Source organism: Carlito syrichta, unplaced genomic scaffold, assembly GCF_000164805.1.
Source record: "Carlito syrichta isolate Samal-C Ts95f unplaced genomic scaffold, Tarsius_syrichta-2.0.1 Scaffold78750, whole genome shotgun sequence".
In the NCBI taxonomy this organism is placed as follows: domain Eukaryota; kingdom Metazoa; phylum Chordata; class Mammalia; order Primates; family Tarsiidae; genus Carlito; species Carlito syrichta.
Genome location: NW_007022846.1, coordinates 140,127 through 166,803, shown reverse-complemented (window position 1 = coordinate 166,803; position 26,677 = coordinate 140,127). Strand labels below are relative to the sequence as shown.

General features: G+C 45.7%; 2 protein-coding genes across 7 annotated transcripts in view; one reads left to right on the top strand and one right to left on the bottom strand.

Annotated features, from left to right (window-relative positions):
* IL12RB2 (interleukin 12 receptor subunit beta 2) overlaps positions 1 to 9,979 on the top strand; it is a 75,750-nt gene extending 65,771 nt beyond the window's left edge. Inside the window, exons 13-14 of the mRNA XM_008054428.1 lie at positions 2,392 to 2,482; positions 9,946 to 9,979. Of these exons, the coding sequence (XP_008052619.1) occupies positions 2,392 to 2,482; positions 9,946 to 9,979 (125 nt within the window). The remainder of the gene's footprint in view (positions 1 to 2,391; positions 2,483 to 9,945) is intronic.
* An 11,405-nt stretch (positions 9,980 to 21,384) lies between these two features.
* Positions 21,385 to 26,677, bottom strand: part of SERBP1 (SERPINE1 mRNA binding protein 1) — a 19,169-nt gene continuing 13,876 nt past the window's right edge. For 4 of the 6 annotated variants that reach the window (XM_008054400.2, XM_008054415.2, XM_008054408.2 and 1 more), the window contains exons 7-8: positions 26,065 to 26,238; positions 21,387 to 23,636 (exon numbers count right to left, since the gene is read on the bottom strand). In XM_008054400.2, coding sequence (XP_008052591.1) covers positions 23,580 to 23,636; positions 26,065 to 26,238 — 231 coding nt within the window. In that variant the 3' untranslated portion in view covers positions 21,387 to 23,579. Of the gene's footprint in view, positions 23,637 to 26,064; positions 26,239 to 26,677 lie in introns of all 6 variants that reach the window. The other 2 variants (XM_008054385.2, XM_008054391.2) reach the window with 1 other exon arrangement.

Below are 26,677 nucleotides of genomic sequence, written 5' to 3'. Positions count from 1 at the left end.
GGTTGGGGCTCACCCTGCTCCAGTGTGACCCCATGTTTCAAACAAGGTTACGTTCTGAGGTACTGGAGCTTAAGATGTCAGCATAAGAATTCTAGGGGCACACAATTCAACCTATAGTGCATACTTTTGCTTTTTTTTTTTGGAGTTGGAGTCTCACTCATTTGTCCAGGCTGCAGTGCAGTTGCATAATCATGGCTCACTGCAGCCTCAACCTTCTGGGTTCAGGGGATCCTTCTGCCTCAGCCTCCTGAGTAGCTGGGACTCTAGGTATGCACCATCATACCTGGCTAATTTTTTATTTTGTGCAGAGACAAGGTCTCACTGTGTTGCCCAGGCTAGTCTCGAATTCCTGGGCTCAAGCAGTCTTTTCCCCTTGGCCTCCCAAAGTGCTGGGATGACAGGCATGAGCCAGCACACCTGGCCCTTTCACTAAGTTATCCTTACTAAGATCACATAGCTATACCTAGCACATCTTACCAGGCATTCAGTATGAAATAAATAAAAAGTGAAGGCCTATAACGCCTTTTTACAAGTGAAGGGAGTAAAATGCAGAAAGATCACCCACGGTCTTGGAGGCGGGAAGTGGCAGGTCTGCAAGTGAGAGGACTTGCGTCGCTGAAGCTGAACCTGAACCTGTGAGTTAGTGACCCGGCTGATGGGGTGTCTCCTCACGGAAAAGTGACCCTGTTCTCTCCAGCAAGCTCATTCGCATCTGCGGTGAGCATTCCACAAGCTGCTCCTGCTTCATGAGGCGGAACACTGAGTCGCTCGTTCAGGCTTCGCCGCGCTACACGAGGACACTCCCCACCGGGAAGCTGGCCAACCTCTCCTCTCCCAGCCCTTCCACACCAGCCGACCTGTGCGCAAGGCACGTGTGCTTAGGCCAAGCGTCTTTCCACTGCTCCTCTCCAGACCTGTCCCCTCTGCCCAGGGAGGAAGGCAGCGACTGGAGAAACGTCGGAGTCTCTCGGTTGCGGTTGCAGAGTGGAGGAGAGGCTGGCTCCCTCCACCCCCCGCCCCCGCCCTGTGATCACGCCTGTCCAGGGCCTGGCAGGCCCCTGGTCTCTCGCTCCTCCCGCGCTCTCTTCTGCCCTGCCTGTCCTTCCCTCAATCAGAAGAACTTTCTGCGGAACCCAGATGCTGGCATTCCATCTCTTGTAGGAACTCATCGGTAGCTCCCAAGGGCCTTGAAGCTAGAACTCATACTGTGTATGACCAGGCCGCACGGTCCTGTCTACCCACCAGCCCTGCCCACCACCACACACCGCACCATCATACACAAGAGCAAGACCTGCAGCTGCCTGAACGTGCTGATGGCCTCTCCCCCATGCCTTCGCATGGGCCCTTTGTCCAGTCTGGTCTTCCTTTTTTTTTTTAATTGTAAAGACGTGGGGTACAATTCAGGGTTAGGCATACAAACGTTGATCATGCAGGTACCCTTGTTGATGAGGTATGCTCCTCCCTCCCCTAGCAGTTTCCCTCAACTGCCAATCTCACCCCCCTCCTCTGACAGTTTCCCGCTACTGTCAATCCCTTTCTTATGGTATTATAATTGTTCAAAGTAGCCTGGTCTTCCTTAGCCTGTCCACCTTGCCAACTCCTAATCACCCTCCAGCCCGAAGCTCTGGACACCCTTGCTCAGTTCTCCTCAGGGGGCAGCTTCCCATGCTGCTCTGGGCTCCACTGTTGTGAATGTTGTGCAAGCCTGTTTTCACACATATCCCACGGCACAGTGGCTTATGGTCCATGTATCTCCTGCCCCATACTCGTGACTTTTTTAGACAGCACAGCCCGTGTCCTGCTCATCTTTGTGTCCCAGCACATAATGGAGCCTCTACATGGTTCTTGCCCAGTAAGTGTTGGATGAATTGATGAATTGTTCCAACAGTGAAATGCTATCGTTCTTTTCATGGGCCCAGTTTCAGAGGCCCTGACTAGCCAGAGGGCTCATCCCATGGTCTGGTAAAAGTTTCTTGAGGCCCTTCCGTATTCAGATACCCAGCCACGCCCTTGAAACACACCACCTCTAGTCTTCGTAACAAGCTGCGAGGCGGACATCAGCACTCACATCTTAAAGAGATCAAGAAGCTGAGGTCCACAGATCACACATCTGTCAGTGGCAGGGCCGGGACTGGGACGCAGGACTCCTGATTCACAGCCATGCCGTGTTCTGTGCCTCCTGTCCTTCTCGCCCTGTGAGTGGCTGAGTTCCACTTAGAACCACAGAATCGGTCCCCTTCTCCCTCACTGAGTGGACACAAATGAGCAGGCCTTGTTTCTGAGCCCAGCTGCCCAGGAGCTGTGGGGCAGGCCCAGAGGGTGCACACAGCCATCAGCATTTTGGAATGTTGGCTGCAGACAGCTCCATCACAGGGTTTACTAATTTTGCAGGTAAAGCCAATTGGATAGCGTTTGTGACACCGAGCCTTTGCGTTGCTGTCATCATGGTGGGCATTTTCTCAGTGCATTACTTCCGGCAAAAGTGAGTTGGTTACACCTGCCAATCTGGTAAATGTATTTTTTTAAAATGATGTTTTCTGGTATGGGTCAGAGAGATGGATACTCTCACACATTGCTGGGGGCAGACTAAGCTTATTCAACTTTTTTGGGCAATGGTATGTGTCAAATTTTTTAAGACTGCTTTTTGACATAATCATCCCAAGCTAGAAATTTATTCTAAGTATATCATAGGTGCCTGCAGAAATTTGTGGAAAATACGTTCACTGAAATATTGTTCACAAAAGAAAAATATTTGAAACAACTTAGTGCCCAGTGATAAAGGACCAGCTAACTCATGATGTATCTCACTATCCTATATCATGCATTCACTAAAAATGACATGGAAGATGAAACGTTATGAACAATATTTACTACATCACACTTAAACAGCAGGTTGCAACACAATACCAGTATGTACTTTCATGTCTTAACCACACGTACACACAGGTGCAAGAGATATCAGTTAGCATTAAATGTGCTTGTATATAATATAAAAGCCAAAATAATCTGACTTGAACCAGTGAAGTTTCTCAGCCAGGTAAAGGAAGCCCACTGATGTAAAGGGCTGGTGAGGCAGCTCCACGGTCGTCAGGGAACTAGACTCCTTCTATTTTCCTGCTCCACTGCCCTGACATTAGCTTCTATCCTCGAGTTCACCAGTGGCTGTAGGAACCATCACCATCGTGTCTGTATTCCACAACTAAAGGGAAGGGGGAGGCGGGTGCCCACACTCCCTTCAAGGAGTTACACATGTCACTTTTGGCTACATCTCCCTGGCCAGAATGTGGTGAGACAAGGGAGGCGTGCTTTTAGCTGAGCTCGCCGTCACCCCGGTCATCAGGTCTACCTCCCAAGGAGGAGGAGAAAATGGGGCCTGGGCACTAGTCGCTCTTCCCCAAGGATTTACGTCACAAGACTAACAGTGTGTGTGAGATCCAGGGAGAGAATCATAAGTGATTTCAGTTTTGTGTGTTTTTTTTTTGAGTTGGGAGTCTCACTCTGTCACCCATGCTGGGCTCCGGCGATCCTTCTGCCTCAGCCTTCCAAGCAGCCTGAACTACAGGCACGCGCTACCACGCCCAGCTAATTCTTGATTTATTGTAGAGATGAGGTCTCGCCAAGTTGCCCAGGCAGGTCTTGAATTTCTGGCCCAGGCAATCCACTCGTCTCGGCCTCCCAAAGTGCTGGGATTACAGACTGAGCCACCTAGCCCGGCCTTTTAAAAAAAAATTTAACTATATTTTCTAAAATTTTTTCAGTAAACATGGATTATTTTGTAAAGAAAAGAATTTTAATGAGCTAGTTATTTAATCAGCGTTTTCTTCTGATGCAGTGTAAAGTAATAGAAGAGGTCAAAATAAACCAGCTCAAAATCACTCTACCAGCCACTGAACTTGCCTGACAGGCTTTACAATTACTGAAGGCCCAATGGGTGACAGATACTTTAAAGCAGAGCTTTCTTTAGGTAGACTCTGAAAACGTTTAACTCAAAAAGACCTAGCTAGGATCACATGCTTCCTCTTCATGGAAATACTGAGAATGGGTTAGAGTGAAGGCTAAACTGCTATATTTTAAAAAAAAGGAGGGCCCAAGCTACAGTGACTAAAACAAAAGTTTCCTTCTGTCTCATCCAACAGTCCTGAGGTGAGGCACCTGGATTGGCAGGCAGTTCTGCCCCAAGTCACGTGGGGACCCAGTTTCTCCCACCGCGTTGGCCGACCAGTCCTGGGCACTGTCTTCACTGGTGTGATCTCCACTAGATCACAGACACCTCTGCTCATAGCTCTCTGCAGAAAGACAAGTCACATGGTCACATCACTTACCTTGAAAGGTTGAATTATAAAGCATACTTGTCTTATTAGACATCAAAGCTTGTTAAAGCCAAGTGTTTACAAATGTTTCATACTGGCCTTGAGCTTTTAAAAACTGGTCAAAATATTTCAGTGCCATACCTTTAGGATTTTTTCCTTTTACATCTTTTTTTTTTTTTGAGTTGGAGTCTCACTCTGTCACCCAGACTGGAGTGCGGTGGCTGCTCCTGGCCACTGCAGCCTCCACCTGCAGGGCTCTGGCGATCCTTCCGCCTCAGCCTTTCAAGTAGCTGGAACTACAGGCGTGCGCTACCACGCCCGGCTAATTTTTTTAAAATTTATTGTAGAGATGAGATCTCGCCAAGTTGCCCAGGTGGGTCTCGAACCCACGGGCTCAGGCAATCCACTCACCTCAGCCTCCCAAAGTGCGGGATTACAGGCTGAGCCACCGAGCCGGCTCCTTTTACATCTTAAAAGGCCTATATTTCCTCTTATCACCAAATACAACCACTGTTAACAGTTCAGATATTTCCTCATTATGCTTTTTTCTTGCATGTTTTATGCTAGCTGTAACATTTTGAATCTTTTTTTTTAACTTTTAGCATAATGATGTACCTTTCATTACAACCTCCTTATAAATACTCTAATTAGCTAAGTAATAAGGGTGGGAGCCATGTCTTCTTATTTGTTGTTCTGACCCCAGCATGTGTCACTGTATTGGTCACATGTTAGGTCAGTCAATTCGGGGGAAAACGGGAGGGGGGGGTGCCAAAAAAATGTATACACACCACAAGTATGATGAACACTCAAAAGATGATATTAATCAAAGGAATGCTAGCATCACCATGTGACAGGCAGGACAGTCAAAGAAAATGATGGAAGCATGGTTGAGGGAACATCACACTACACATTGCTACTGTAATTCAATTCAACTTTGAAAAGTAATACATAGATAACATCTCTTAAGATGTGTATACATTTTTTTGTCACCCCCATATTTGTTGAATGAATGCATGGCTGGGTAGTGATGAACTGCTAAATATCATGTTGAAGCCGGGCTCCATGGCTCAGTCTGTAATCCCGCGCCTTTGGGAGGCTGAAGTGAGTGGATTGTCTGAGCCCGCGGGTTCGAGACCCGCCTGGGCGGTGAGACCTCCTCTCTACAATAAATCAAAAACTCAGCCGGGAGTGGTAGTGCACGCCTATAATTCCGGCTACTTGGAAGGCTGAGGTGGAAGGATCGCCGGAGCCCAGCAGGTCGAGGCTGCGGTGGCCGGGAGTGGCCACTGCACTCCAGTCTGGGCGACAGAGTGAGACTCCAACTCAAAAAAATATATATATATCATGTTGAACAAAAGATCCATGGTTTACTTAGCAAACCCCAATGGCTGAATCATAACTTCACAGAAAGACTACTCTATCTGGACGACATGTCCTCTTTGACTTTTGACGTTTGGGTTCCACTCATTTGCAGAAGTCACTGCACTAAGGGCCTGTGCTTCTACACAGGGTGCACTTACCAAATGTCAGTTTTCTTTCTAGAGTATTTGTTCTCCTTTTGGCCCTGAGACCTCAGTGGTGCAGCAGAGAAATTCCAGACCCAGCAAATAGCACTTGGGCCAAGAAGATTCCCACTGTGGAGGTAAAGCATAATGTTCGGTGGTTGGGTGGTAGGGTTCTAGTCATCACCACGTCCAAGCTTTCCAAGGCAGTTCCGGGAAGCATGGTTCTGAGGCCCTGTGGGCGAGCTGACGTCACTCACGCTAAGGCCCTGCTCGGTCATCCCTCTCCATTCTCTTCCAACTCAGGGGTAGCCAGCGCACAGGGACCTTCTGACGTGTGTGGCCGAATGACTAAAAGACTCATGACTTTTGTCCCCCAGTATGCCCTATATTCTCCTGCTCACCTCAACTGGTTTCAAAAGAAATAGGAAAGCAAATATTTTTTGTGATTCGCTGAGCCCCGGCCTGAGCGTTGACTCACCTAAAATGAAAGAGAATTGAAACTTTTGACTTTCCTGTCTGAGCACAGACAGATAAATAGGACCCACACTATTTTGGTTTGGGCAGGAAGCCAGGAAGTCATTCCTTTGTGCAAAGAAAAGGTTTTAGAGGGAGAGATCTCTGGGCTGGCAGATGAGACAACAAGGAGTGGGGGAGAGGTGAGCACAGCTCCTGGGATGACCCCGATGGAGGGGCTGGAAAGTGCAAACATCAGAACGTAAGCAGAGAAACAGGTCGATATTCCTCGTTGCCCAGGACGCCCTGAGACCTCACAGCCCTTCTCCTCAAGGGTTCTTCCCCTCAACTCCCCCACGTGTTCTGTCACCTATACCCTTCCTCTGGCCAGAAGCCAGCAGGCTGCAGCCCCAGGCTCTGCTCAGAAGAGCTGATCCCAGTCACCTCGGCCCCAGGAAGTTAAGTCGCTGCAGTCTAGTGCCTCGGAACCAGGCCTGGAGGCCACTTCGGCCTCTGCTGCTGACTGCATGACGCTTGGGCAACTTGCCTCACACACTGAGCCCCATTTCATCCTCTGTGAAACGGGAATTGACAACTCCTCCTTTGTTTACTGTTGTGAGGATTAACAAGATGCCACGTAAAGCACATGGTCATACCAGACAAAGGCCTCTCACTTTCTTCCCAGGAAGACTTCTCTTCGTCTTCTCTGAGGGATTTGCTGAGTTGCAACAGCAAGAATAGTGATAGTACGGCAGAATCGTATTTATATTTATATGCATATGTGTGTGTGTACACACACATTGTGTATTTTACATATTATATGCATATAACATATAATTACACCTGAATGTGTTAAACACTCATTACCATTATCTTCTAAGAAATGGCGAGGGAGTGAGGCTGGGGAGCTCCAAGCACATTTACAGGGGGGACAGACAGACCGTTGTGTTTCTGCAGTCTGCCTCAACCTTGCACCAGGAGGAGTCTGCGCTCTAAAAATCTGTCTACCCACTTCAAGGGTCAAGCCACATCGGGTCCTGAGGTTGCCTTTGTCCTGGAGGCCTGAAAACATTTTTAGGCGTGAACATTTAATCCACGTCACAGCTTTATGAGGTTGTACTATTAGTGTCCTCATTTTTCAGATGAGAAAACTGAGGCACAGAGGACTAAGTTAGTTGCCCAGCATGAGTCACCTGGTAAGGGGTGGATCATGGCCCCCCACATCCAGGCAGGCAGGCTGTGCTACACACCTCCACACTGTATGTTCTGAAGATCTTCAGCTCAGGGTGAGGGGCGTGCTTCTAGCAGTCCATGGCTCCGAGCCAGACAGGCTCCCTAGACACGCATTTGCACTCTCGGCCCTGACTCAGTGGCAGTGTTCTGATGAACTGTGAGAATGTACTCTCTAGTCCACGCGGACTTGGAAGGATGTCACTGCTGGTGTCAGAGGGATTTGAGCACCAGGGGTTGAACCAGCTGAGCCTTGAGGTGCTTTCCAGTGCTGGGATTCCACAGTTCCATGTCCTAAAAGCCCGAGACTGCATGGTGGCAAGCCGTTCTGGGTCAGTTGTGGGCACCCAGTTAACAAGCTGGTAGCTTTGGCATCATGGGCTCTGTCTGCCTCTGCCTGGGGGATGCAGAGGTAGACAGAGCCAACGGAGGGCCCATACAAGGCCCAGAAAAAAGTGCTGAGAAAGATGCACAAAGGGTTAGAGAAGGTAAGACAGGAAGAAGGCAACAGAAATTGGCACATACATGCCCAGAGTCGTGTAGCTTACATGTGTTTACTGTAGCATCGTAGATAGAAGCAAAAAACGGAGCATAATGTAAAGAGGCAGGTTAAACTTGTGGAGACATCCACATAACAGGATATTCTGCAACTACTTAACAAAACGAGAGAGAATATACGTGGCTAAGGATATCCAAGATACTTAAAAGTGAAAAAAGCAAAGGTCTTAACAACTGTCTGAAGCGGGTTCTTACTTATGTAAAAAGGAGCGAGATTTTACACACACCGACACGCCGGCAGCGTGTGCACGGGGGATTTCTGGACGCCCCCACACCACATATGAAACGATGGTGGTAGTTGCCTCTGGGGAGGAGTTGGGAGTTTGAGGGCCACTTAGTCTTCCTTACATATTCCCTTTGAACTTAAACTTTGAGACAACTACATGCATGTGTATTTTTTTGTAAAAATAACCAGAGAATTAGACAGTTTTTAAAATTAAGTAGTTAAAACATGGCCTCCAGGACAAAGGCCCCGAGGCAGCCTCAGAAGCCCACGAGGCTTGGCCCTTGAAATGGGTAGTGTTTTTAGAGTGCAAACTCCTCTCCTGGTGTGAGGCTGAGGCAGACAGCAGAAACATATCCATCTGTCAGTCCCCCCAGAAAATGTGCCTGGAGCTCCCAGGCCTCACGTTCCCCCGCTATTTCTTAAGACGAGGCTTCCACACCACGTGCTTACACATGGCCCCTGCGTACACATTAGCTGACAGACAAGTAAAAGGAAGTGACGGCGCAAGACATCCAGGACCCGGAACCTCACGGGTGGCCTCTCACTGTGGTGGGAGTCCGCTGGAAGGGACAGTTGTCAGGCGCTGCATGGAGGGGGAGAGCCTCACAGGGGAGTTCAGCGCAAACACAGGCAGGGCGAGGCTGGCGGTGGGAGCAGAAGTGGAGGGCACCGAGAGGAGCATGTGACTGGAGAGCGGGGCTGTGGCTGAGGGCAGCTTCTGTGGGGAACACGGGGCAGGGGGCAGGAAGGACAGGAGCTGGCGGCCGGGCCAAGGGCTGGGGTCCTGGCGGTGCATGAGGCCAGGCCACGGAGGCTCTGAGTCCTGCCGTGGAGTGATGAGCGGTCGGCGTGGGAGGCGGTTTCCGGGGCGGCAGAAGACCCCAGCCACAGCCCAGTGAGAGACATGTTAGGCAAGGGCCAAGGACTTGGACTCAGAAAGAGACGGTCCGTTTGAAGGAAAGGGGGAGAGAGGACATCTAAGAGCTGCCTGGGATGCTGAGCAAGAGAAAGCAAGCAAGAGAAGTCGCAAAACTGTGAGCCAAGTGTGTCCGTTACAAACAAACAACATTAGCCAGAGGGGAAAAAGGATGAGCATCCTTCTAAGAAAGTTATTGCTGAGTAGTGTTTCTCAGAGCAGATCAGTCAAGGGTGCCACCCTGCCTGGAACCTACTGGTGCTTCTCCCTTGGCAACCCTGAGTAGACCCTGCATGGCGCAATCCCTTCCTGTTCCTGAAGCGTCGCCTGCCACCTTGCCCACCACCTCCCTCCCAAAAAGACACCGCAGGTCTCTCGGGCCTCAATCTGCGGTGGCTTCATCATCTGTGGTGTGGCCCCGGGTCCTCCCAGAAGCCATCTCAGCCTCTCCTTGTACCAGCAGGGCTCTCTGTCCAAGAGGGAAAGCAAGCAGAGCGCTTGAGTCGCATGAGGAAGTCTGGGTGGAGGCTGAGCCAGGTCAGCCACTCGCTGGCCGGGGTTGAGGGGGTCCCGGCTCCTGCCGCTCTGCCTCCCTAACGACATAAACCGCCCCTCTCACCTCGGCCAGCCTGAGGCCCTCCGTGTCCAAGCAGGCAGGGGGGGTGTTGAGGCCTCTGGGGACCCTGGAGAATAGGCTGTCAAGGTCACCCGACGGCGACGTAAGCCTCTTCCTCCTGCCTTCTCTAGGAGAGGACGCAGTTGCCCCTGGACAGGCTCCTGACAGCCTGGCCCGCTCCTGAGGAACCTGAGCCCCTGCTCGTCAATGAAGTCCTGGATCAGGCGGCCTCAGGCTTCAGACATCCCCATCGCCCCTGCTGGCCAGCAAGGGCCCGAGGCGTCCAAGGTCATCAGACCTGTGAGGAACACTCAGTGCCCAGTGCCTCCAGTCCACCACCCACCACAGCCCTGCCTGCTGAGACCAGACAGCTAGTGGACCTGTACAGGGTGCTGGGGAGCAGGGGCCCTGCCCCGAAGCCGGGAAACCCAGCCAGTCCCGCCGCGGTCCTGCCGGTGGACTACCTTTCCAACCACGAGGGCTACCTCCCCTCCAACGCTGAAGGCCTTCCCTCGCAGGGGGCTCCTGTCCCTGACCCTCTCGAAGAGCCAGAGCCTCGGCACATCTCTCTCTCTGTTTTTCCCTCAAGTTCCCTTCAGCCACTCACCTTCTCCTGTGGTGAGAAGCTAACTCTGGATCGGTTAAAGATGGGGCGTGACTCTCTCCTGTTCTGAGTGGTAAGGCTGGCAGCCTAGAAGGCCACTCCGCCCCAACCCATGAGGCCTGCCCTGATCACCCTGTCTCCTTCTCCAGCGGCCATCATCTCTGGGTGCTCCCATCAGGTTGGGCTGCAGTGAGCGGACAGGCAAGCCAACTTGGTGAGTCTCGGGCACGGAGAGTTGGCCTCACCCAGATGCCTCACCTGGCCTTCCCCAGACCACATCCTCTACCGTGTGGACCTGGACACTCCAGCCCGAGCTCCTGGCAACTTGCTTGCCTGTGCTGGCCAGAAAGGCAGACGGGGAGGAGAGTGGACACCAACACTCTTACTAGGAATGGCAGCATAGTTTTTTGTCTTATCATTGCCTCCTCCCTCTTTTAGTGACTTGAGGACAGCAGAGCAGAGGCCTGCCATCAACTCATCACAGGTTGGTGGGCATGCGACTCCCTCTAAATCTCAGATGTCTTAGGAAGGGCTGGGCAGAGGTTTCCTGGCCCCTGGCCTCCTCTCCTTTTTGCGGCAGCAGGTGCTGCCTTCAGGACCAGGGCTAGCTAGGGTCGAAGACCCCAGCCTCCGGCATTGCCCTCACAAGCTGTCCCTGCCCTTCTCCCGAGGGAACGCTGCTTCCATTCCCTGAGAAGATCCCAAGCTGGTCCTCAAGTTGAGCCTGGGAGGCCACTCTTTTTTCCACAGCACGACTGGACCATGGTACATGCTTTGCTCCTTAAATCCATGGTCCCCAGCCTGCCACCCTGCCCTAGCCACTGCTGTATCTGTCCTTCACAAGCGGCACTCCTGCTGAGCTGGAGGGGAGGAGTCCTGATCTAGATGGCGAATGGTACCCGGGATGAAAGAGCCAAGACCCCTTTTGTGAATCCCTGTCAGGCCTGGGTCCACCCACTGCGCCGCCCCACACTAACACTGGAGCCGAGGCCACTTCTCTGCTGCCCTCTGGATTTTTATTTAACCAAGTGTCTGCTGCAAATTTCTACTACTCCCCTAGCCCGCCAAACTAGAAGCACGTCCACGCACAGCCCAACCCTATCTGCATAACTTCTTGGCCTGTGGCTTACCAGACATCCCCCAGAGCTCTGGAAATGGAGTGATGAACGTTTGCTGTTCCCGGTCACACTTTTGGCTCGTCCTTGCCGCCTTCCCAGACTCGGCACACAGCATTTTCTCGGGCTGTCCCTGGAAAGCCTGTGCTCCCTCCTTGACATTTCCATCCTGCTCTGCTCAGCTACCATGCGGCGCACCATGCGCGACTCCTCACTGCTTGGCCTGAGCTTTGGCTCGCGTGCACCCTTGACGGCTGCTGGGCAGGTGCAGGACAGACCTGCTTTCCACCTTTGGCTTCCTCTTCCTGTTTGCTTGTCATCCACCTCACGCTTCCCTTCCTCGCGTCCACAGCACTCGACTCCACATCTCCCACTTCATCGCCCACAACCCTTCCCCCCAAAGCCCCTGGTGGCACTGCGGCCTTCACTCCTGCGGAGCCGAGGCCCCCTCGGTGCTCCCCAGCAACCTCCACACCACACACCTGCTCAGCGGGATCGCCGGCCTCGAAAGCAGGCACCATGGCAATGTTCCCGGCACTGCGCCCGTCCCCAGCGGGCTCCTCTGCTCCTCTCTGTGAGGACAGTTGAGTCTGCGCTTGTTCCACTTTCGAGCCAGCTTCTCAGCCCCCACTCAAGCCGGCTTTTCATGGACGGCCCTGCTGGGATACATGCAGGGGTGTTTCTTGTTTTACAGACACATCTGGCAGCCAGATGAAGCATCGTCCTCCTTCCCCGAAAGTCAAGATGGGTGACCCTGTTCTGCCATTGCTCCATGTGGTTTCCACCGTCTGCCTTTCTGGCCCCTGCCCCCTGCCCCCAAGTCAAGTTTCCAGGTTGACCAGGCCTAGGTGGAACTCCCCACCCTCAGTCAGGCTTCCACGTCTCAGGAGAATTAGCAACAACTTTAAATTTGTACTCCTGCCATACATCCAAAGCCAGCTCAGAATCTCTATTCTATGGAAACACATCAAATTCTCTGGGACCTAAACGCTACAAATACACACCCTGAGTTCACTTGAATTCATGGGAATTCATCAACCCTGGTGAGGCCCTCATCATGAAATGTTCGTTGACTGGCCCCTCTTTCCTGGAAGCTAGAGACTCTGTTTTCTGGGTTGTTGTCTACCTTGCAGGCAACAGGAAACTCACACTAGTGCTCGTGCTTTTTTTTTTTTTTTCCTTTGCTGCCGTGGTCCCTCCTGTCCCAATTCCCAGCTTCCATTAATAGCCTACAGCTGCAACTCACCGATGCCCGGACGCCTGTGAGAGAGGCCACGCTAGGCACATGCTGTTCCAGTTGGCTCCCCGTGTTCCAGCCTTGGTCTTCCTCCACCAGGTTCTGTCCTTTTAGGTCACCCGATGCAGCTGTCACCTGCCCCGGGAGCATTACTCAAGCACTCCGGAGGAGGCCCGTTTTCCTCTTCCTGCCTGCAGAACTTGGGCACATTCATTACCCACCAACAGAAAAAAGGCTGTAAGGCACTTTCTCAAGAGATCAGAGGGTCTCTTCTTCCCTCCTAAAAAAAGATGAGCACTTTAGAGTGCTGGCTGACAGAGACAAACAAGGTGGATCTGTACATCACAGCCTGCACTAAACTGGACCACCGATAGATTAATATTAAAACCCTGTGACACTCACTCATGGTTGCATAAAATTGTTTGCCAACATACGCCAAAACTAGCTCCCTCAATAAAGCATTCTTACAGACCAATATGAAAATGCCAATACTTTCAAAAAGCGGGAAGGGCCCCTCTGGGCACCTCACAGAATTCATATTAATGCCCCAGAAGATGGCAAAACCACCACCCATCATCAAAACTAAATGCTACTTTTCACATACAGATCAGCAGATTACAGAAAAAATTAGCCAGTATTAATCAGGGAGACTGAAGTTCACCATCAGGAGTATTCGTTGGCCTCTTTCTGGAAGGCAGATGAAAAACATTTGGTAAAATTTGAATAAGCGACTCCAGTCCAACACCGAGTATAAATCTCCTAAATTGAATGCAAGGTTCCTCAACAGCACTGACTACAATTGTGGCAGGAGAGGGAAGGGCAATAAATGCCCTGCAATCGGGACCTACTTAGACCATGATCTATCTGTACAGTGAAAACACTGAATGTCAAGGAAACCAGGACTTCACCTGGTATAAGACCCCTCATTTGGTCGGGCGCAGTGGCTCAAGCCTGTCATCCTAGCACTTTGGGAGGCTGAGGAAAGAGGACTGCCTGAGCTCAGGGGTTCAAGACCAGCCTGAGCAACTTGATGAGACCTACAATAAATCAAAAAACAAGCCAGGCGTGGCAACACGTGCCTGTAGTTCCAGCTACTTGGAAGGCTGAGGTGGAAGGCTCGCCTGAGCCCAGCAGGTTGAGGCTGTGGTGGCCGTGAGCATGCCACTGTCCTCCAGCTTGGGTGACAGAGTGAGACTCTGGCTTTAAAAAAAAAAAAAAAAGACCTCTCATTAGCTTATGTCCTAAGTAAAAGAAAAATGCCAATAAAACTAAGATGCCATCAATACCTATGATGCATTCTGCCATTTTAATATGCCTGAAATTAAGGATGTATCATAGAATTGATAAAAAGCATACATGCAGTTTTTTTTTGTTTTTTTGTTTTTAAGTATAGCAATAGCTGACATGGAAATGGTCAGTTACAAAGATTGAATAATCTCACTCTTATAAAGCAATGCACAAACAAAATCTGAGACAATATACACCCAATGCTAACCATGGCTATCTTATCCATGTTTGCCTATTTGGTTTTGTTTTGAATCAGGATCTCACTGTCGCCCAAGCCAGGGTACAGTGGCACAACCGGGGCTCACATCCTCAATCTTCTGAGTTCAGACAATCCTCCCGCCTCAGCCTAAGTAGGTGGAACTACAGGTGTGCGCCACCATGCTGGCTGTTTGCATTTTTTTAATCACAAATACTCCTTACTTCTGTAATGGATCGTCAATAAAATATGTCCATTTCTTTTCAAAGGCCTGGGATAGTGGGTCTGGAGACAGACACTACAGGTCACTTTCTTCGTGACCCGGGTTTTTTCCTCTCCACCTTCTGTGTCTCTTTCATTAACCCTTAGTGCTCCTGTCAGACGGTAGAAAATACAAAGCAGGTAACACAGCCAGGTGAGGTGGGAGTGGACATGATAGGGTCATAATTGAGGTAACACGTCTTTGAAATCCAGTTTATGTAACGGACCAATTTTTGCCTCTTTCTAGTGGAATTGGTAATAATGATCAAGAACACAGCACTTTGTGCATGGAGTTCTCAAGGACTCAGTTCTCACCACCGCTGGCTAAAGTAAGTGATTGCCGTTACGTGAAGAAACTGGGATGCAAAGACTAAGTAACAGAATGGAAGCCACACAACTAACACCTGACACCAGTCTGGTTTCAGGGCATCAGATTTAACTACTCTCCAATTCCACTTATGCAAATGATGTTCTACAAATTTACATCAATCGGGATTCTGACTGTAATCGAGTGTAACTGTGATGCTATAAAAAAATCTTTGAAGTCTACAAAAACCTTGAAATAAATTTAGATCAAAATTTTTTACTGGAGGACCACAAGCTGGTGTTTCTCTACTTCTGAAGTTCTTGTTCACTCTTGATTCTTATGAAACCTATCTAAAAACCAAGTAAATCTAAAAACAACACCAAGAACAGACTCGGCACTCCTGGATTTGCTTATCTTACTCAGCTAATCTAAATCTTATGCACAGGTAGGCAACAAAAAGGGAAACATCACTCCTTAGAAAGAGTTAAGTAAACAGAGTATTATTTAACAGGCGGGGAGTAGTGGCTCATGCCTGTAATCACTGCACTTTAGAAGGCCAAGGTGGGAGGATTGTTTGAGCCCAGGAGCTAGAGATCAGCCTGGGCAACATAGCCAGATGCCGTCTCTGCAAAAGATTGAAAAATTAGCCAGGTACTGTGGTGTATTCCTGTAGTTCTAGCTACTTGGGAGGCTGAAGTTGGAAGATCACTTGAGCCCAGGAGTTCGAGGTAGCACTGAGCTGTGAGCATGCCACTGCACTCTAGCCTGGGAGAGAGTGAGATCCAGCCTCTAAACAAAAACAATAAAAATGTAATGCCTTTTAAACAAAGTAAGCAGATAATACGCTCTTCCTCTTAAAGTAAAATACATATACAACTACACCCAACTTACCTGTTTTTCTTTTTTCCTAAAAATAAAGCTATTTCTTAAGCAAAAAGAAACTAGGGCTGCATTTGATTCTACTTTGTTGCTTGTCTAAGTTGAAACGCAAATGAAGACCTTTCCTTCATTCTATGCTAACTGGCTCCACACTTGGCTAGTAGTCATTTCTTTACAAGCGCCAAAACCGTTCTAAAATTAGTTTCTCTGGGATTCCAGTCACATCTCTAAGATACAGACCTACTATATGCTGCCACAGGGTTCCTTTAAATCCATGCCGGCTGCAGAGTTCCACTGTAAGGAATTCTTCCCGTAAGAGATCCTAGCATTGCATGTACAAGACAATGTCAAGGTTCAAACAGCCTCAGACTCCTTACTGACTATGGCTAATGGTACCCAAGGAAACATGAAGGGTTTTATGACATTCTCAGAGAACTGGGAAGGCAAGAAGACTCACTCACCCTCGGGCCATTTCTATGAGTTCAAAAAATGATAAAAAAGCGCTTTCAAAACTGGTTAAAAAGTAACAACAAAGCAGAAACCCCATTCCTTTATTAAGAACATTTGCTCAACGGCAGTCATACATCTCCCTTGCACGTTCCAAACTCAGGGGCTAAGCAATGCCTCCTTCCCCTCCCCAATTATGTCTTAAGGTGAAAATAGGACTTTCCAAGATTTCATTTAGAAACAGAAATCTTACTTTATTTCATCACAAAGGTTGTAAAAGAGCATTTGCCTTTTCACAACACTAGAAAATAGTTGCTTCCTAAGTTTTCCTTCACCTCTTATCCTCAACTCAAATGGACTCATTCCTTTGCATTTCTGTAAACATCAACACTCCCTTTAGCTTACTCTCTGATCTGTGGCAGTAGGCTTACAGAGGAGCTGCAGTTTTTAAAAAATTCCATCAACTTCTGACCTGCTTGTAATAGATTAAAATAACTTGCAAGGACAATCAAGTCAGTCATTTCTTCAGCTACAATCTTCAAAGCAATTCAAAATTTTTCCTCTAAAAATCTGCAGTTCTTTTAAAAGTTTGATAATCCTAAGTAGCAAGAGACTTATGATTCTGAAAAAGGAAACATTCTCTCCTGTAACTGAGAAGTGCTGGTTATTCTTCTTCAATCAAGAGTTTATTGGCGGCTGGGCTCGGTGGCTCAGCCTGTAATCCCAGCACTTTGGGAGTGGATTGACTGAGCCCGCGGGTTCGAGATGCACCCAGGCAACTTGGCAAGACCTGTCTCTACAATAAATCAAAAATTAGCTGGGCATGGCAGCGCACATCTATAGTTCCAGCTACTTGGAAGGCTCAGGCAGAAGGATCGCTGGAGTCCAGCAGGTCAAGGCTGCAGTAGCTGGGAGTGTGCCACTGCACTCCAGTCTGGGCAAGAGTGAAACTCCAACTCAAAAGAGTTTATTGGCAATCTTCTCCTGAAGAGAAACTTCTCTGATATTGTTTTTAAGTATTTTCACTAAGAATTACACAGCATCAAAAGCATTTCTTATGGCAAACTGACTTCCAGCTCTAGAATTTGACAAAAGATAGAGGGCCAGTCCAATTGTTAGTAAAATATACTTTAATCGGTTGGGCTCGGTGGCTCAGCCTGTAATCCCAGCACTTTGGGAGGTCAAGAGGATTGCCTGCGCCCACGGGTTCGAGACCCACCAGGGAAACTTGGAAAGACCTCGTCTCTACAACAAATCAAATATTAGCCGGGCAAGGTAGCACACACCTGTAGTTCTGGCTACTAGGAAGGCTGAGGCAGAAGGATCGCCGGAGCCCAACAGGTCGAGGCTGCAGTGACTGGCCAGGAGTGTGCCACTGCCCTTCAGCCTGAGTGACAGAATGAGACTCCCAACTCAAAAAAAAAAAAAACAAAACTTTAATCTGCTCGATTTTGTTGATATACAGTAAATGCCACACAACCTTCAAGGTATACTGTTATGATTAAAATACTGTAGTGTTCGTGACCCGCCTGGGCAGCAAGACCTCATCTCTACAATAAATAAATAAAAAATCAGCAGGGTGTGGTAGCGCATGCCAGTAATTCCGGCTACTCGGAAGGCTGAGGCGGAAGGATCGCCAGAGCCCAGCAGGTCGAGGCTGCGGTGGCTGGGAGCAGCCACTGCACTCCAGGCTGGGCGACAGAGTGAGACTCCAACTCAAAAAAAAAAAAAAAAAAATACTGTAGTGTGAGGCACATAGACCTGCTAGATGTATTGATTTTCTTCCCCCTCTTGACTAGTAGTTAATGAACATATGTCTTAAAAATAGCTTTATCCAATTCAAATTATCTGTAGTTGTTAAAAATCTTCCTTTCCTAACCAAAAAATGGGAGGCTGGAAGTTTCACTAGAAATTCAAATTTTCCAGGGAAAATACAAAAACCAATTGCCCATCTCTAAACAAAGATGTATGTCTAGTTCACCAATCACGAAGGCCTAAACATGTTCAGTCATGTAATGAGGAAAAACAAGAACAATCTTCTTTTATGTATTTAGTAGTTTTCTTTCCCCAAACCCCTGGCAGTCTGAGCACTCGACAAAAGTGTAAATATGTGTCTATAAGTACACATCTATGCACAGTACTTGTCTAAGTGTTCAGAGTGTGGTTGCCATAGGAAGTAACATTTCCTTGTGGATTATTACACTTCAGGTGGAAAACAAGGAACTCAATATGCAAAGTTCTCAAAATAACTATTTTTCTTGGGTATGATTATTCATTGGCTAATAGAACATTTTAGTTCCAGTCCAACAAAATTCTAGGCAGTTGAATGCTAAGAAGAACCAAATTAACCTGGACCACATTTTAACAAAAACTTCATTAAGAAGGTTTTGTACAAAAACAAACGCCATTTCTTTAACTACAGATCTTTCCAGGCCATAAAATTGAATAAATCAGCTACAATTGCAGTCAAGATAACCAGGGCCAACTAGTAACACTGTCCCAAGACATGCTGCTTCCCGTTTCTCCTACCCAGTAACACGTCATCAAAATCCTGAACGTCAGTCCTTCATTTTCCACATTTCCATACCAACATCATCATCCAGCTACATAAGGAATGACGCTCTCACAGGTCAGTTCAGCACACCTGTCTGATCACCTGGCATGACTCAATTATCTAGATGTTTAAAAGTCCATAATGGATCAGAATTGCCAGATGTAGTTATCACCAGGTCTCTGAATTGCACATCATACCAAATGGGCAGCCAAAGGGAACACATTACCAATGAAAACACCAAGCACATACGTACCTCAGAAACATAATTTGGTAAATTATTTTCTAACTTGTGTTGGCCATTCCTCACCTTTTACTTCCATTTAGAAGTGAACAACTGACTCTCAGTTTAGTACAAATGTAATCAACAGCACAAAAGCTAAATCCTGCCTGAACAGCTAGTCTTACTAAGCTCTAAAAATATGGTCACCAGAAGCCATTCCTTTCTGCTGCAGCTCAACCTATCCAGTTCAGGCAGACATTCGTTTTCTTACCTGTATAAAAATTCTCATCTCCAACTCAAAAAAAAAAAAAAAAAATCTCATCTCATAGAAAAAGTCCTTAGCACAATAGGTTTGTACTGATTTGAGAAACACCACTAAATGTGGATTATTAAACTATAATCACAGCATTAAAACTACTTTTGTAACAGATTTTATGCATACCTAACAGTCCCTTCAGAATATTTTAGGTTACAAGCTACATAACTTTTTTCAAAAATAATAAAAACTAGCTACCAGGTATGTTGCTCTTATTCTAATTGCGAAGATTATTCCTTTAAACGTACTCCTCACTTTACCTCCTGAGGGACACAATTTAATTTGTACACAGAACATTTTTCTTATGCTTACCTGAAAGTGACAGCTTAGATCAGGTGTCAGCAACAATTCTGTAGGGTCAGATATTTGAGGCTTTGTGAGCTGCCTACATTTTTTGTTCTTAACCCTTTAAAAATGTAAAATCCATTCTTAACTCAAGGACCTACAGAAACATGCCCACAGACTGAAGTCTATGACTCCTGGCTGAGTTACAGCTCTTTATTTCAAAGACACCCATTTTTAGCTGGGCTCGGTGACTCAGCCTGTAATCCCGCGCCCTTGGGAGGCTGAGGTGAGTGGATTGCCTGAGCCCGCGGGTTTGAGACTCGCCTGGGCAGCAAGACCTCATCTCTACAATAAATTTTTAAAAAATCAGCCGGGCGTGGTAGCGCACGCCTGTAATTCCGGCTACTTGGAAGGCTGAGGCGGAAGGATTGCCGGAGCCCAGCAGGTCGAGGCTGCGGTGGCTGGGAGCGGCCACTGCACTCCAGCCTGGGTTAGAGTGAGACTCCAACTCATAAAAAAAAAAAGACACCCATTTTTAACATTTATACTTTCATCTGTGGCCAAAATTTTTATGGCTTTAACAATTTATCATTATAGCCATATCATTTTTTGAAAGTCTCCCATATTTGGATTATAACCTTGCTTCCTCTGTATTCTTGAATTTGACTTCCTTGGCCTCATCTACTTCAATCACTTCTCACATAACCTCCAAGTTTAATTCTCAAGTTGGTGAAACATGCCTAGGGAGCAGCTAAGCATAAGGTCACTGAACCCATTTCGGCAAGCTGCCACTAAACATTCACTCAATAAAACCTACTTCTTATAAATGACGCTGGTAAATTTAATTAATTACTAGGGCCCAGTTTAAATAGGTATTTTACTGCCTTACTAGTTACAAACTCAACAAATCACACTAGCAATGAAGTTTCTGGGCTTTCTCAGTTAACTTGTAGGTCTGGCTTGTAAGTGCTCATACTTGCTACTTTACATACTTATCTCAGTGTCATCCACTCAATGTTTTTGGGTCAGAAGCTACTTTCTAAGCATTGATTTTCTTCAGAAAGCAGAACTGGATGCACCTGAGATCCTGAAAATGTCCTATACCGGCTAGCTCAACATTGAACTAAATGCCAATTAATCTACCTGCATAACCTTACCATGAAATTCAACATGTTAGGTTCTAGCAACTTCACATCTCAAAGTTGTAAAGCCATTTAATACCTCTTGGCTACTTTAAGCTAGTGCTTTCTTAAAGATGTATTTTTAAAATACACAACATTTATACTTTGTATGCAGCTCCGTATAACATCTATTTCAGTGCAAACCATCTCTAGCAATTAGAAAAACAAAATCAGCATACTTAATATCCTCCCTCCAAATCCATACCAAATATAAGCCCCAAACATATTTACAATCCTAGAGATGCTATGTCCTGTTTCCATTTTAAAAAATAAAACTGAGTAAAGAAACTAACTAGATTAACTTTTTTAAAGCATCCAGATAAAAGCTGACCAAAGCATTAGCTCTCATTACTTTAGGAATCAGGGTCCACTAAGGGCTTTTTCTCCTAGAGTATAATACCCAGCCTGTCAACAAAAAGTAGCAACCAGCATGATTAACTTTCAACCTCAAAAAGTGATTTGCTAAGAGAAGTGAATGCCAGTCCTTGAAACTCATACTTTTCCAAGTATGCAACTTCTCAATTATGTCATGAAGATTGGTACCCCTCCCCACTGTGACTGGACAACCTGGCTTAGTCAATGAAAACCCCACAAAAATATAATTGAAAAACTAAATATGAGCATTATCATGGGGGTGTGCACACAAGGTAGAAACCAGGAAACACATGACGATAAATGGGCTCCTATTTGATTGCTCTTATGACTTTTAAGAAGTGAGCATGAAAATAAATCTTTATTTTCAGTTATTACCCACCAGTAAGAGAAAGTTAGGTTCACAGTTTTAGCTCTTGACACAAAGTGAACTAGGAGGCAAATTTATATCCATCAGATGCAACTAATGGACAAACATTTTAAGTTCAGGCTATCTTGAAAGTTTGCAACATACCAGATATTGCTGTTTTCTCTCATGACAGCAATGGGTGACAGTGAGAACTTGTGAAGTGTTTTTGATAGCAAGTGTCTTCTATAATGTTGCTGGAAATCAAGGTTTATAAACATGTTCAGAAATGAGTTAAGATACTTGAAAAGTCTAAACACACTGATTTAGAAGCATGTATGTTGCAATCTCAAGAGGGGTCAACAGTCCACATGGACCAAATTAATACTTGCCTCTGGGTAGCAGGTATGTTTGTAAATATAAAATCATATTAGACATTAGCACCAGTGCAGAACATGCTCAGCATCATAAGATCCAAAACACCAGCACAAGTTTATCCATCATTAAAAAACCATTACCTCCTTCCCAAAATGTCAGACTAGTAGGTAACTTAGATGAATAAATCTAATCCAAATGAATAACTCTTGTATTGTACAATTTCTTTTAGAAGTGTACATCAGAACCAATTGACTAAATAGCAGACACGTTTAAGACTGAAGATCTCCGATATTTTTAAAACTGCGTATTACCATACATAGGTAGAACATTACTGAAAACTGAGTGACAAGACTCTTTAAACTTTAAATAAAATTCCTTTCCTGTTTATCAATACATGTGGCAGAATTTAAAAAGCCCTAGAAAACCTGTTTCATTCATCATTCTCTCCATGTATGTTTTAATAAGTGGTGATGCTCCCGTTAAAGGAATCCATTATTAATCTAGATTTCTAATGGGGGAAGAGGGAAAAGATACCTATCACTTTCTGTGGAACATCCATCTATCAACTTAAGACCAAATAATAGCAATATACGAAATTCAAAAACAGTAAGATTTTTGGTTTATATTTCATGGATGGTGCTGTTGTTCCAACCTTATAAAGTAAAGCTGTCTGCTTTTCAAATTCCAAAAAGTAAAATATTCCCCCATCTCACCATACTAACCAGTGCCCTTTGGTTTTTTTTTTTTTAGAACAAAGAAGGGTTAATGGGATTATGGATGTACCATTTTGACTTGGGGAAACTATCACAAACAGAAATCATACCAAGTGGCCAGACACTTATTTTACAGAACAGTTTAAATATTACACATTAGCCAAATCAACTTATTCCACCCACCATGTTAAGGTGAGGAAACCCACACCCATGAAACTACTTCACTTGACAGTACATGTCTATCGTTGATAAGTAGCTTAAACAATTGTCACCAGTAAGATGTCTAATTTGGCTTTTAAAATGGGAAAGTCACACATTTAAAAAGTAAAGAGCTGAAATTGTAAATCAGTTATAATTTGAACCTAATAAACCATGCAAGGAGCAAGGGTTAATAAACCAATGTGCTTTGAATTTGTTCAAGTACTGATATTTCTGTATATAAAGATTTAGCATATATATAACAGCTATCATGAGACGTGAAAAAAGATTTTTCCCCAAAAATGAAAATATTAAAACTAAGTTAAAATACATAAAGTAGTTAGTATTCCACACAGCATAAAATCCGACAAACCAAAGTTTACATGTCCTGGTTGACCATGTGTGAAAATGCAAAGCAGGTATTAAAACCGATATGTCCAATATTTAAAACCAGTTTGTAATTGGGGGAACATCTAAATCCTTAATTAAAAAACACAAATGAAGTGAAAGCTTTAAACTGGTACACACTGTTCACACCTATATTTCAAGTTTGGAAATGCATATTTGCAAGCAGCAATACAAAAGTATTCATGAAGAATGCATAATCTCTGAAAATTATGAAAACATCCCTGCTACCAATACATTTCTAAATACAAAACTGACTACCATATTTGTTACTTCTGTGTAGCGAGAGAAGTTCATTTTCAAAACAGATAAAATTCAGTCTGTAGGTGTGAATGGTATGAATGACAGTCTTTTTTTCTTTTTTTTTTTTTTTTAAATTTCTTAGTCGTTTGGAATCCTTAAGCATGCAAAAGCTTTGAACAAGAGGGTCCACAAAGGAACCGGGGTTGTCTCATGGCATCCAGTTAAGCCAGAGCTGGGAACGCCTCCGGGTCATCCACATCAGGAGCAGAAGCACTTGACTGCAAGAGAAACAAACCCAGATTAGCCCCAGGCCTCAACTTGCACAAGAATTCAAAGTGAAGCCACAGTGACACCATCTTACGCCAGTCAGCCCTCACTGGAAAAGCCTAACATTGACAGATGCTGGTGGGGACACGGAGTAAATGGCAGACTTATACACTGGCGGGTAAGTAGCGCATGCCTGTAATTCCGGCTACTTGGAAGGCTGAGGAGGAAGGATCGCCGGAGCCCAGCAGGTCGAGGCTGCAGTCCAGTCTGGGCAAGTGAGACTCCAACTCAAAAAAAAAAAAAAAAAAAGAATGCAAACTAAAGTTAGTACAATCTTTCTGAAAAACAGGATGGAGATTTCTCGAAGAACGAAAAACAGAACTCACAGTCTGTAGAGCAATTCCCCACAAAGGAAAATCAAATCATTATATAAAAAGGATACCCTCACTCCTATGTTTGTTGCAGCACTAGTCACAATAGCAAAGATATGAAATCAACCCAAGTGTCCAACAAGAGACGAGAACGTGATATATACCACAGACAATGACTAACAATGGAATTATGTCTTTTGCAGTAAAGTGGATGGAACTGGAAGTCTTTATCCTATGTGAAATAACTCAGAAAGTCAAATATTGCATGCTCTCAGCCTAAAGGGAGAGCTAAGCAATGACTACACGTGGACTGGAGACCACAAAAGGTGGGAGGGGATCGTGAGTAAGTGCATGAAACTTGTATCCTCCTAAATATACTGCTAAAAAGAAAGGAAAGAGGAAAAAGAAAATACGCTGCTAATGTATACATTTAGACAGAACTCTAAAAAAAAAAGAACGGTACAAATGCATGCTAAGAAACTAAGAACAATTAATTAAGGTACAATCATCAAGGTTAAAAAAGGTCCAAAAAAATGGTGGAAAAGAAAGGGAATTCAAACTGCTATTGAAAAAGCCCATAAACACAACACTGGCCTTTAAAAAAAAATGCCAGAGGAAGAAACAAAATATCATCATACTGACACAGACGACCATAAAACCTGTAATATTATCACTATAATCAAACAATGAGACTCAATCAAGCAGGTAGGTCCCCAATCTGTGCATCAGGTGTTGAGAATTCAGGAGGACATTACGGTCGTTTCCAAGTTGGACGATAAAAAAAATACTCAAAGGTTACCTCTAACACTTTAATAACATATAGTCATTAAAAGCATGGGCTTTGGCATGTTCATATCTATCAGTTCATATCTATCAGTTACTTGGGCATTCACCAAAATATTTCACTGAGAACTTGTTTTGTGCCACACAATATTCAAAGGCACTTGAAGAGATTGTAGAAAATAGGACAGAAGGCCGGGCACGGTGGCTCAGCCTGTAATCCCAGCACGTTGGGAGGCTGAAGTGAGAAGACTGCCTGAACCCGCAGATTCGAGACCAGTCTGGGAAACTTGGTGAGACCTCATCTCTACAATAAATCAAAAAATTAGCCGGGCATGATGGCGCGTGCCTATAGTTCTAGCTACCTGGAAGGTTAAGGCGAAGAATCGCCTGAACCCAGCAGGTTGAGGCTGCGGTGACCAGGAGCATGCCACTGCACTTCAGTCTGGGCAACAGAGTGAGACTCTGACTCCAAAAAAAGAAAATAAAAGAAAATAGGACAGAAAAAACTCTAGTGAAAGAAATCAAGAATAAAAAGGTGTTGACAATCAATCATGTGTCACACACTGGACACACAGTGATTAAACTGAGACCTAAAAAGCAGTTAGAATTATCAAAATAAAGGGAACAGATTATTTCAGGTAAACCATACCAAGGGCCAAGAGTTAACTTGATTCCCTCTCCCAGAAATTCCTCATCTGTAAAATGGGGATATCACCATAGTAAAAAGAATTAAATGAGGTACATATACACAACACCTGGCACAGCGCCAGGACCAGCATCTGATAAGAACAATAAAGTGTAATTTAACACTACTAACAGCACTACTCCAAAAACCATAAAAGTACTTTAAACAAAAATATAACTTTTTGGGGGGGGTTGGAGTCTCACTCTGTCGCCCAGGCTGGAATGCAGTAACACGGTCACAGTCACTTCAGCCTCGACCTGCTGGGCTCAGGCAATCCTTCCACCTCAGCCTTCCAAGTAGCTGGAACTACACACGCCACCACAGTTGGCTAATTTTTTGACTTATTGTAGAGACGAGGCCTCGCCAAGTTGCCTAGGCGAGTATTAAACCTCTGGGATTCAGGCAATCCTATCACTTCCACCTCCTAAAGTGCTGGGATTACAGGCATGAGCCACCGCACTCAGCTAAACAAAAATATAACTTAAAATGTGGTTTCCTGAGGTACATTTACTGATAATGTCTACAGAAGGACCCAGCCAGTGATTTACAAGAGGCCCTTTATTAATTACTTAAAAGGGAAAAAGAAGTCTTTAAGATTACCTTATCAGTCCTGCTCCCACGGTTTGGACGTCCACCACGCCCACGTCCACCTCGTCCTCCCCTGCCACCACGTCCTGGGCGGCCAAGGTCTCCAAAATTGATCTCCAGCTGAGACGTTATATCATTTGCTGGCTTCCGGAAATGATGGTCCATAACTGAATCTTCAGCATGAGCCTAAAAATGTATGTGAAGACCACTGGGTAATTAATAGAAAAGCATAGTTGCCAAATTTCTAAATACTGAGCTTTTCCTAAAAACAAAACACCAAAATCCAAACTGTACTTTGTGTGAATGAATGCACTGACACCTCCACAGGTAGCAAGTAAGCTTTGGGTTCAGCTACAGTGATTTTGGAGAAAGAATACCCTTCATTTTTCTCCACTTCAAATTTTTCTAACTTTAAACTGCAGGCAATACTGGCAGTCATCAATTGAAAATACATATGCAATCAAAACCAACCCAAGTGGTCAGTTCAGCCCACACCTACTGAATCATCATTCTCAGTAAATCTGGACACAGACTTCTTTCTTGGTTTTTTTTTGAGTTGCAGTCTCACTCTATCGCCCAGACTGGAGTGCAGTGGCCGCTCCCGGCCACCGCAGCCTCGATCTGC